Source organism: Dromiciops gliroides, chromosome 2 (genome assembly GCF_019393635.1).
Source record: "Dromiciops gliroides isolate mDroGli1 chromosome 2, mDroGli1.pri, whole genome shotgun sequence".
Taxonomy (NCBI): Eukaryota; Metazoa; Chordata; class Mammalia; order Microbiotheria; family Microbiotheriidae; genus Dromiciops; species Dromiciops gliroides.
The window spans coordinates 41813804-41826158 of record NC_057862.1 but is presented as its reverse complement, the minus strand read 5'-3'; the positions used below and the strand labels follow the sequence as shown (position 1 = coordinate 41826158).

The following is a 12355-nucleotide window of genomic DNA, read 5'->3' as shown; positions in this document are numbered from 1 at the left end:
GAAGTGAAGAGTGTTGGGCTTGGAGTCAGGAAGACCTGAATTCAAATCTGTCCTCAAACACTTATTAGCTGTGTGACTCTGGGAAAGTCATTTCACTTCTGTTCACCTCAGTTTTTTCAACCGTAAAATGGGAATGATAACAGCACCTACCACACAGGGTCATTATGAGTACTAAATGAAATAATATTTGTAAAATGCTTAGTCCATAGTAGGGGCTATGTGCATCCTTACTGCTTTCCCCTTCCCCTTCATAACTCCCCCTCCCTCTCGTCTGGGTACTCTAAGATCCAGGGTCACTAACCCCCTGCATGTTTCTCCCCAAAGTCACACCATCTCCCTCATCAGCATACCCCACATCATTAATTCCTTCCTTATCTCCACTACCTGGCTTCTTTCAAGCCCCACCTAAAATGAATCCTGTGCATCTCTTGTTTATGCATAGTTACTTACCTGTTATCTTCCCCCATTTGATTGTAAACTCCTTAAGGACAGACAGAAACTATGTTGACCTCCCTTTGCCTCTCAGTGCCTAACACACAGTAGGTGAGGTATTAACTTGACAACTACAAGTCTGTTCCTCTATCCTAGAGAAAGCATACATGCCAACAAGACTCCAGCCCCTTCTCTCCCTTGGCCTGGAAGAGGAAAGAACCAGAGTCTGTCTCCTTCTCTCAGATGTTGTGGTGGAAATCGTGGTTTCACATCATAGCTTCTCCCCACATGGATTCCAGTGGTCTTACAAAGTCCATGGGACCACCCTGCCTCATGGGTGACTTCACTGCAGACAGAAAAGGGAAGGAATGGGCAGAGTTGGGGGATTGGGGAAAAGAGGGCAGCACTGACTCCTGGGAGTCAAGGAAGAGGAAAGGGGGCCTGGCAGGGATGGAGAACAGCCTCTAGGAGATGGAGAAATGAAGGACTGACTGGGATTGGACACAGATCCTGAGGAAGGTGGGGAAACTGTTTCATATCTGGCCAGAATGGTACAAAACTCATCAGCAATTGGAGGAAAGGGGTCAGGGTCTGGTTTGGATGACATACAGATAGATCCCTAGGAACTGGTAGGTTTGTTTCTGGTCTGTCAGGGTTGACACACAGAAACCTAGGGTATGAGTTTCCAAGTTGGGCATTTAAAAATTATCTAGTTGGGGGCAGCTAGGTGGCACAGTGGATAAAGCACCTGCCTTGGATTCAGGAGGACCTGAGTTCAAATCCAACCTCAGACACTTGACACTAGCTGTGTGACTCTGGGCAAGTCACTTAACCCTCATTGCCCCACAAAACAAACAAAAATCATCTAGTCAATCATTGAGCATTTGTTAAACACTTACTATGTTCCAGACTTGTGCTAAACATCAGAAACACAAAGAAAGGCAAAAACAGCCCCTGTCCTCAAAGAACTCACATTCTAATAGAAAAATCAAGCATTCCCCAGCTCTATTAGCTGGGGAAAGAGAACCACCCTTTCCTCATGGAGGGTATCTTCCTCAAGAAAGATAACAACTGGGGGCAGCTAGGTGGCACAGTGGATAGAGTACTGGCCCTGGATTCAGGAGGACCTGAGTTCAAATCCAATCACAGACACTTAACACTTACTAGCTGTGTGACCCTGGGCAAGTCACTTAACCCCAATTGCCTAAAAAAAAAACCCTTTTTTTTAAATTGGGGGGCAGCTAGATGGCACAGTGGATAGAGCACTGGCCCTGGATTCAGGAGGACCTGAGTTCAAATCCAGCCTCAGACACTTGACACTTACTAGCTGTGTGACCCTGGGCAAGTCACTTAACCCCAATTGCCTCACACACACACACACACACACACACACACACACACACACACAAAATGAGGTATAGTCTCCAGGAAGTGGAAAGGAATCACATTCATTGATGAAACACGGCATCTTAGGGGAAAAGATGAATGAATCAGGATTTGTCTTTGGTAGGATGTGGTCCGTTCCCCATGGACTGGCAAAAGAAGGACTCAGGCACTGACTTAGATGAGCTACAATTCTCTAGGGAAAAAAAACCCATTGGAATGGGACACAGCTCCCCAAGGTTTAAGGAAATCTGACAAATGTACAAACATGTTTTAAATGCCTACACTTGATGCAATGGTTGTAAGGGATTAGGAGAACAAAAATAAAATAACACACAGTCTCTGAGTAAGCTCTTAGGGAAACTCACCTTCTAATAACGCAAACAGTGATAGTGATACAGATACAGATATACAGATAGAACACACACACATACACATACACACACACACACACACACATGCATCATCCACAGCAAAACAATATGTTAAGGGGGTAGCTAGGTGGTGCAGTGGATAGAGCACCAGACCTGGATTCAGAAGTACCTGAGTTCAAATCCGGCCTCAGACACTTGACACTTACTAGCTGTGTGCCCCTGGGCAAGTCACTTAACCCTCATTGCCCTGCAAAACAAAACAAAACAAAACAATATGTCAAGTGTTCATAAAGCTCCAAATATATAGCTAGATCTTAGCTGAGCACTACTGGTCACACAAGAAAAGGAGAGGCTATGCTTGGAGGTCGATTGCTCTCTCTCTTTTTCTTTTTTTTTTGCAAGGCAATGGGGGTTAAGTGACTTGCCCAGGGTCATACAGCTAGTAAGTGTCAAGTGTCTGAGGCCAAGTTTGAACTCAGATCCTCCTGAATCCAGGGTCAGTGCTTTACCCACTGCGCCACCTAGCTGCCCCTTGATGGCTCTTTTTGACCTCATAGTATGATGTAATGATTGGAATGACGCCACCTACTGGAGACTTGCTGTGGAAAGCTCCACCATGAGGAAAATGCCTCAGAGGCATTGTGGCTTTTCCTTGGCGTCAGGAAATGACGTTTGCTCATGGGTGCTGTCTATCAAGGCTACCAGTCAATCAACTTGAGGAGCCTCCTATGGTCTGGGAGGAGACAGGAAGGAGGAAAGGGAGCCTGCGCAGAGAAGGCTGGCCTTTTTGGCTTCCTGACTTGATGGTGGTGGCGGCAGAGGACTTCACAGGAAATTTGAGGAAAGATAGGAATGCCAGACTGTTAGAATTCTGTTCTCAATCTTTTTCTTTCTATTTTCCAATAAACCCTTAAAAACCTAAACTCGTTTTATCAGTGATTTTTAGTCAGTTTCCCCCAAACTGGGGGAACAGATTAGAATCCACATTTAGAATCTTAAATTACACAATGAGGATTAAAATTGTCCAACCAACTCATAATAAAAAAGACTGAGGCAGAGCTCTGAGCCAAGGGCACTTTATTAAAAAGTGCATGGTCCCCTCTAATGAAGTGGACCTCAAATCTTCCTCATGATCTGAGTTGGCCCCTTCTTCCAGGGCCTTATCTTTACATGGTTTGATACCAAACCTATCACCTGGACATTCTAAAGTAGCCATCCCAAGTACAGAATCACATTGCTGGATAGATGTTGTTTCACAGACCAAAAAATGATGCTTCAGCTACAAATGGTATGGTGGAGGAGGGGCAGAGGCAGGGCTTCAGGTTGGGCAAAGTGTGGGGCATCTCCACTGACTAAGTGGTCATAAGATGATCGCTTGCTCATGCTGGACAAGAGAGCGTGGTCTGGAGGTACAAAAATAAATTGGAGACTTTGCATGTAATTGAGTCACCTCCACCACACTGGGCTTAGCCTCAGGCTGGAGAGCCTCTAGTTAGCTTCCTATGATAAAGCAAGTGAATTTCCAACCTGCAGTCCACTTCTCTGGGACCTAATACACAGAACTTATAATCGCCACCACTATGGAACCATACCAAATTGAGTAATACTGATCAGAATAGAGCAAGGGTCCAAAGGAATTATTTCTCATTATCGTGTTCTTGGGGAGAGAAGACTCACATAAGGAATAATGAGAGAAAAAGATACCCAGCTCCCTAGTGAATGAAGCAGGAAGGTTTGGTTTAGAGCTAGGGTAAAGGACTTAGGTTCAGAGTAGGATGGAAGAAAACTTCCCAATGATTGGTGGGGAGAGCCTTGGTTGTGGAGTGAGAGCATTTGGGTTTGTGACCCACACTGGATGCTTCCATGAAAGTCAATGATGTAATGAGGAAGAGACTGGATTTTGAGTTAGAGGATTTGGGTTTGAATCCTAGCTATTACTTAATAGCTGCGTGACTTTGGGCAAGTCATCTGCCTTTACTGGGCCCCAGCTTTCTCATCCATAAAATCTAGAGGTCAAGTCACAATTCCAGAGGACTTGTGATGAAACAGTCTACCCACCTCCTGATAGAGAGCTGATGGACTCAAAGTGCAGATTGAGACACATTTGGGGGGGATATAGCCAATGTTGGAATTCATTGTGCTTGACGATTCATGTTTGTGACAAGGGTTTGTTTTTCTTGCTTTCTCAATGGGGGATGGGGGTAGGAGGTAGAAAAGGTGGATCTTTTACTTGAAATTTAAGGTTAAAAAATCCTAAATAAATAAAATGAAGGGGCCATCCCTTTCGAGTTCTAAATGTTATGTTGTTGTTTGTCCTTTGTTCTCAAAGAGGACCGTGACATCAGGGTGATGTCATGACTTGCCATGAGTTGGAGTTAAGTGAGGGAGGGCTCTCAGAAGGCTCTGGAGGAAAGAGTGAGGTCGGTGGCCTTGCACAGCCCTCCCTCACTTAAAAATCCAATTCAGTGCAAGTCATGACATCACCCCGATGTCACGATGTCATGGTCCTCTTCTTTGAGAATGAAGAACAAACAACAACGAGGTCAGATTTGAAAACAGGTCCTCACGACTTCAGGGCCAGTGTTCTATCCACTGTGCCACCTTGCTGCTCCTCGAAATGTTATAATGTTATGAGAGGTAGACATTGACTCCAAGTAGAATGGCTCACAGCTGCCCAGGGATTAGGAAAGTGTGTGTGTCTGTGTCTGTGTCTGTATACATATATATAACACCCCCTTCTCATATGTATGTGCATGTGTAATATATATATAGACATGCATGCACATATATGTTATAGGAATATGAAATCTCTGTGATATTGGGTAAATTGCCTTTATGGGGATATGCTGGGCCAAGCCTGACCACAACACCAACCTGGGCTGTAGCTCAAAGCAATGAAGGCTGCAGGGTCCCAGCTGACTGGGAGAAGAGGTAAAGGTGGTTGCTCAGATGAGGGCTGTGTAGAAACTCACCTTTGGTCCACTCATTTTCCTTGCCTTGGTCTCAGCTGGAAGACAGGCCTGGGACAGTGCCAATATGAACCAATCTCTGCAGTTTCAGTCTTGTAAGAGATGAAGAAATGGATTTCTGTGACTGATTATGTAGCAAGGAGACTAGGCCAGAGGCTCCAGCTACTATAACATCCCAAACCCTGAATGTCCTAGAAAAGGAGGGCAAAGTAACTCTGTACTCCAGGGTCCAGGCAACTCAGGGGTGTAGATTGCTGAAGAAACAGCCTGGACACCAGCCCAGAATGACCTGATCCAACACTAAGGAAAGACAGGGCCAGAGCCAAAGAAAGAATGCCATTTCCTCCTGGTCTCCTGGGCAGCTTTGACCTTGCATAATGTCCAGGTTGGGGAGAGGGGGAAGGCTGCTAGATTAACCACCCCAGAGCCATGGGCAATTGGCTGCCTTATACTCAGTTAGGCCAGGGCATGTGGTCAGGGGTTCAGGGAATGACTCATAGGGCCTAAAAGGTCAGATCTGTTCTGGAAAAGGGAGCGTAACATTCTAATATATTAGACAACGTGACTTGGTGGGAAAAACACTGACTTTCAGAGGATCTGGCTTCAAATCCTGCCACTGCCATCAATTGCCTATGGGACCTTGGGCAAGTTGTTTTAACCTCTCTGTATATCAGTAAAAAGAGAGAGTTGGACAAGATGGTCGCTTCTTGATCTAGACCTAGGGTCCTATAATTCCTGGTCTTCTCTCTGCCATCCCCAGTTTTCTCTCTGTCCCCTTCCCCCAGCTTGCCCCTCAGGTACATAATGTACTCATTCCTGTCTCTTTTCCTTTTCTCTCCTGTTGTCCTTTCTTCCTCTATCCAAGACAGACTTCTCTCTCAAGACCCACCTCTTTCCCTACCTCCTCCTATATGCCTTCCCAGACCACACAGAACTCTTACAATCTACTCTCCAGACTATCACATTCAATCAAATAAAATAACAAGAGTGAAATTTCATTTGTCACAGACTCTATTTGCCCAGAATATAGACATTTGAGAGACAATCTCAATGTGTCTGAATGAATATACAGAACAATACATTTACTTATATGTGTACGTGTTGTTTCTACCAGAAAAATAGAAACTCCTTTGGGACAGGGAATGTTTTCTGTATTTTTCTTTGTTTTTGTGCTGATCACATAACAGTGTAATGATCAGAGTGACGCCACCTGCTGGAGAGTCACTGTAGGAAAGCTCCACCATGAGGAGAAGGCATCTGAGGGCAAGCCATGTGGTCAGTTCCTTGGCGTAAGGAAGTGATGTTCGCTTGTGGGTATGGTCTATCAAAGCTAGCAACCAATTAGCTTGGAGCTGTGTGTGCAAGTGTGAATGGGATGTTCCCAGTTTCACAGGAGGCTTCTGGGAGGAAGAAGGAAGCGTTGGGTTCTTTTTGTTCCTGACCTCACCATGGCAGGTTGGATGATGGGGTCTCTTAGGAAGAGTTATATTTTTACCTTTCTCTCTGATCATTAGATCCTAATGTTCTTTAATAAATATTTAAAAGTCTAAACTCTTGCTAAAGCTTCTAATTCATTGGTAACCACTCATTAGATGTTTTAGACAGACTAGCTAGGATTTTAGCAACTTTGCAATAGGTGCATGAATTAAACTGAAACCAGAGTTTCAGGAGAGTAACCCTAACCACCTTTCAGTCCCTGATTCTGAGATAATGAATTTAGAATCAGAGGGGACCTCGAAGGCTATCTAATCTAGTCTGCAATTGACAAAGAATGCCTTCTGCATTGTCCTGACAAATTGTCCTCCAGTCTCTATTTGATAACCTCCAGAGATGGAAAACCTGTTGGGGTATTGTATTCTACTTTCAAATTCCTCTAGTTATTAAGAAATCTTTTCCTTACATGAAGCTGAAATCTTCCTTTCTGCCCAGTGTTCCCAATTCTTCCCCCGCGGACCAAGCAAAACAATTCTGATCTCTTTTCCATGGGACGGGCTCTCAAAGACTTGAACACAGTATCCATGTCTGCCTTAGTCCTAGCTTCTCCAGAATTGTCATTCCTAGTTGCTGTTGTTTGGTTTGTTTTTTTTTAAACTGATCCTAGGGGCAGCTAGGTGGCGCAGTGGATAGAGCACTGGCCCTGGAGTCAGGAGTACCTGAGTTCAAATCCAGCCTCAGACACTTAACACTTACTAGCTGTGTGACCCTGGGCAAGTCACTTAACCCCAATTGCCTCACTAAAAAAAAAAAAAAATTAATAAATAAACTGATCCTTAGGCAGCTAGGTGGCGCAGTGGATAGAGCACTGGCCCTGGATTCAAGAGAACCTGAGTTCAAATTTGGCCTCAGACACTTGACACCTGCTAGCTGTGGGACCCTGGGCAAGTCATTTAAAAAAAATCCAACAAAAAACAAACAACCCTGATCCTTGAATGCAGTGGTCTCCATTAAAACCAATTGTCCTCTTCCCCTTCTACTAGCAGATGATCTTCAGTTTGGCTATCCCCTTCAGACGTGGATGAGCACTTCTCATGTTCTGGAGATTATAGTCTCCTAGGTAAGCCTAACATGAAATTAGCTTTATTGGGGAGTGGGGGAAGAGGCCAAGGCTGCAATGTCATAATCTTAATTCATATTGAGCCTGCAGTCTACCCAAACCCCCAGAACTTTTGTGTAGAAGTTTTTGTCTATCTATGCTCCTTTCATCTTGTGAAGCTGAACTGAGTTCCTTGAACCCAGGAGGAGAACTTTCTACTATCTCCATGAGATTTCCTCATATGCACCTTTGTCTGTCTCCCCCACCCCCACCCCAAGCCCCAGTCCCAGCCTCAGCTCCTTTCATGAACAGTTTTGCTCTTTATGGCTTCCCCCAGACCTCATGAGACTCCTAGGAGAGAACAGGGTCTGGAATGGGGAGGGGGGTGTTCTCAGCAAATACTCATTGAGTGGTCAGTGAGCTGAAAACTCAAGTGGGTATTTTGGGGTCATGGGTAAGAAACTGCCAGAGAGCAGAGTTTGGGACTCCTGTAGGGGAAACAACCAAGTAGGTCCCTGGGCTCCCCCTACCCCACACCAGCCCAAAGCTGGCTGCCCTTTGGAGCTCCCAGCACGGGTTATTCTGATGGCCTGAGCCTGTAAAGGAGGGTAAAGGTAACCTGGGAGAAAGAGGTTACTGCAGGGCAACAGGCTCCAGGATGACCTCACTCTTTGCTTGAAGGAAGCCGGGAACAGAGCAAAGAGCAACAAGAGCTCTGCAGTCAGAGGACTGGTTTTCACATCCTGCGCCTGATACCAGCTGTTGTATCTCCTGCAAGTCACTTGACATCTCTGGGCCTCAGTTTCCTCACGTGGAAAATGAGGGGATGAGACCAGAGGACCATCATAACCCATCCTGGCGCTGATGAACTGAACCTATGATAGGAGTGCAGCCAGTGGAAGAAGTGGATGAGGAAGAAGGGGGAGGGCAAAGATTGGGATCCCAACACAAGACTAGACTGAAGGGAGACCAGGATTCTGTGCCTGGAGGCAGGATAGGGAGTTTGTCAATCCATAAAAACTCTGAAAATGGGAGCCTCCTCAGGGCCCTTCTTACAAGTAGGAAGTAGGTCATGGGAGGGGAAATGATGTAGTCCCTATGTGCCTACCCCAATGACCACACATTTCAGAACTCCTACCCATGTTAGAGGAAGATGGAGGCATATGAATGTTCTTCTCCTACACATTGAATGTTAGCCCCCAGGAGATGGTTCTATGTGCATCTGTGCCCATGGCCTTCCCAGGCAGGAGATCAGAAACCATCCTGCTGAGGACACATAGTAATAGCTTAATAAGTGCTTAGTAATTGACCAACTAACCGACCAGCTGCCTGCCTCCCTGAGTAACTTACTGCCTCCTGTCATAGATGTATACTTAGTAACCACCCTGCTCCCGTGGAGTATGGTGTCAACTCCGTGCTCCCCAGAGAAACTCATACTTCAGCCCCTACTAACTCGACCCTAGTCAGCATACACTTTTGGAACTAAAAAACAGCAAAGAGCCTATTTGGAACCTAACAAAAACCATACAATATTAACAAAACACAGGCTTTCTCATCCTAAGGCAACCATAGAAAGGTTAATACTTCCTTGTCAAAGAGGAGGAAGAGAATTGATAGGGGTTATCAGGGTAGCTGATAAATGGGTTAAACATTTCAGAGGTGTTTCTCCAACAAACAGACCACTGAGCACTAGAAAAGACTGACAAGGGGTAGGGACATGCCAGTAAACATGTCAAATGTGGTTGAAAGTGTTTAGCTCTCAGATGGAGCCCATGAAATAGCTGAGAGCCAACCATGGAATCAGAAGGCAACATCCACGTGGACGCTTCCAATAATAGGTTGACAAAAAATACTGAGCAAATGATTGAGTCACGTGGATTTGTTTGATCACGGGGATTTGACAGAGGAGTTTAGGACAGCAATTCAGGATCAGGTCATAACCACCTGAAGTTCCAGATGGGTTATCCTTAAGAAGTCTGGACTTGTTTATTGATAATAGAGTTGATTCAAGGAAATAGGAGAAACTGTACAATGCATCTTTGTAGGTCACCAAAGTTGAGCACCTAGCAAACACTAGAAAAAAACATGTTGGGATAGCTAGATCACTATCTTTGATAAACACACAACAAATCCCCTCAAAACTTCCTTGAAAAATCAATGAAAAAAATGCCCTAAAAGCAGAGCATTATGGAAGATAAAGCTGTCTCCCACAATCACCCAGATATCACATTGACCTATAAATATGGGATATAGTCATTATTTTCAATGTCACACTTTTTGGGATTTTTTGCAGGGCAGTGGGGGTTAAGTGACTTGCCCAGGGTTACATCGCTAGTAAATATTATGTGTCTCAGACCGGATTTGAACTCAGGTCCTTCTGAATCCAGGGCCAGTGCTCTATCCACTGCACCACCTAGCTGCCTATAAATATGGAAGACAATATTTTAAAATGAATATTGTCAAACCAAATGATCGTCATCTCTCAGCAATGGAGAATGAAGAGCTTTTCAAATCTAGAGACCTAGTGAAAGAAATGCAAACCATCATTCTATCTGCAATGGGAGTGGTCCTCAAGATGAATCCTATAGAAGATGAGTTGACATGCCAATTCTTGTATTCAAATACAAAGAGCAGTTATTTTTCACCATCTCCACAATAGTCCATAAAACATGACTGAAAATAATAATAATAATAGCAAGAAAGCAACTTGCTCTAGGACTGTTTCTATCTCAATTCCATTAAAAAAAAAAGATGAAATGAATGAGATAAATAATAATTGACAGTTCTATAGTGTTTTATGGTTTACAAAGTGCTATACACAAAAGTTTTTCCTGTGATACTCACAACTTTGGTGAGCTAGGTACTACTACAGGTATTTGATGCAATTCAATTCAGTAATGAAGCAAAGCCTCCCCAAATGAAATAGTCCCTATCCTCAAAGGGCTTACATTCTACTAGAGGTTAACCACACAGATAAATAAATACAGAATGCATAAGGGAACATAGAGATGGGGGCAGCTAGGTGGTGCAGTGAATAAAGCACTGGCCCTGGATTCAGGAGGACCTGAGTTCAAATCCTACCTCACACACTTGACACTTACTAGCTGTGTGACTGTGGGCAAGTCACTTAACCCACATTGCCCTGAAAAAAAAAAAGTGAACACAGAGTAATAACAGGGGGAGGGGTATGAGAAAGCACTAAAAACTGGGTAAAACAGGAAAATCCTCTTATAGGAAGTGATCTGAGCCTTGAAGGGAGATACCGTCAGCCAATCAAGAAACATTTATTAAGCATCTACTATGTGCCTGGCACTGTGATACATTCCAGGTCATAAGGAGGAAAAGAATTCAATGTCTGGGTAAAGGTCTGGGTAAAGGTGAGAGATGGAATGTCTTGTATGGAGAAGGAGAAGGAGAGCAAGTAAACCAGTATTCTGGCTCAGGTTGATCCAAGGACTCAGGTTTGGGATGGGAATCTATAAAACACTCATAGGCCATAAAATTCAATTTAAAAAATTTATTTACGGGGGCAGCTAGGTGACACAGTGGATAAAGCACCGGCCCTGGATTCAGGAGTACCTGAGTTCAAATCAGGCCTCAGACACTTAACACTTACTACCTGTGGTGTGACCCTGGGCAAGTCACTTAACCCCCACTGCCCCGCAAAAAAAAATTATTTACAATGGGAAGAATACTTGTCTCTAATTTCAAAATGTGTTGCACCCCTGCTCAACAGGTCTCTCCATTCCCCAAGGCAGGAAAGTAGGAATTCACCAAATCACATACCAGCTCCCTAAAGCCCAGGTTTCTTATGCCTCAAGCAACGAGGATGGAATGTTAATGATCCAAACTACAGTCTGAGATTCCAATGCTCCCCAAGATTGGCTCTTTGCCTTCTTTAAAGGATACCACCCCAGCCTACATATATATATATATATATATATATGTATATGTATATGTATATATGTATGTATATATGTATATATATATATATGTATATATATACATTTTTTTAAGTTTGGGGGGCAGCTAGGTGGTGCAGTGGATAAAGCACCAGCCCTGGATTCAGGAGGACCTGAGTTCAAATCTGACCTCACACACTTGACACTTACTAGCTGTGTGACCTTGGGCAAGTCTCTTAACCCTCATTGCCCCACCAAAAAAAAAAAAGTTTGGCTACAATATAGAGTGTGTAAGAGGGAAGGTTATTATTCCTGTTTTATAGATAAAGAAACTGAGGTTCAAAGACAAGTAATTTGCCCATGGTCTCACAACTTAGCTGTAAATTGGGGCTACAAAAAACTTGTAGTAACTGGTCCCTGTGACCCAGAAAGACCAACCAGCAGCCTCCTACCGGGCCACAAGGTCACTGATGTCCTCGGTCCCAGGGCCCCTGAGGAGAGGAGCTCAATCTACTGTGGGAAGCATAAGGGGCCTGGTGGAAGCCAACCCTGGGAAAGGGTCCAGCTGCCTCGGTTTTAGATTTGGGAATACAAGGACCTAGGAGACTTATGCCTGCTTCTTTTGTGAGTTCCTGGATGTGTTTGGGGGTGGGGAGAGGGTACCCACCCCAAAGCCCCTCCTATCTCTTGCTGTTCCTACTTCTCCTTCAGTCTGTCTGTCCATCTGTGACTGAGGGTCAGGGAGGATTGCAAGGCCCCTGA

General features: G+C 44.4%; 1 protein-coding gene across 4 annotated transcripts in view; it reads right to left on the bottom strand.

The window, feature by feature from the left end:
• PKD2L1 (polycystin 2 like 1, transient receptor potential cation channel) overlaps positions 1 to 5380 on the bottom strand; it is a 63588-nt gene extending 58208 nt beyond the window's left edge. For 3 of the 4 annotated variants that reach the window (XM_043989948.1, XM_043989951.1, XM_043989950.1), the window contains exon 1: positions 5162 to 5380. Coding sequence is in view for 1 of the 4 variants with exons in the window: in XM_043989950.1 (XP_043845885.1) it covers positions 5162 to 5176 (15 nt within the window). In the remaining 3 variants the exon portion in view is untranslated. Of the gene's footprint in view, positions 1 to 2395; positions 2437 to 5161 lie in introns of all 4 variants that reach the window. The other variant, XM_043989953.1, reaches the window with a different exon arrangement.
• Between the last annotated feature and the right edge of the window lie 6975 nt (positions 5381 to 12355).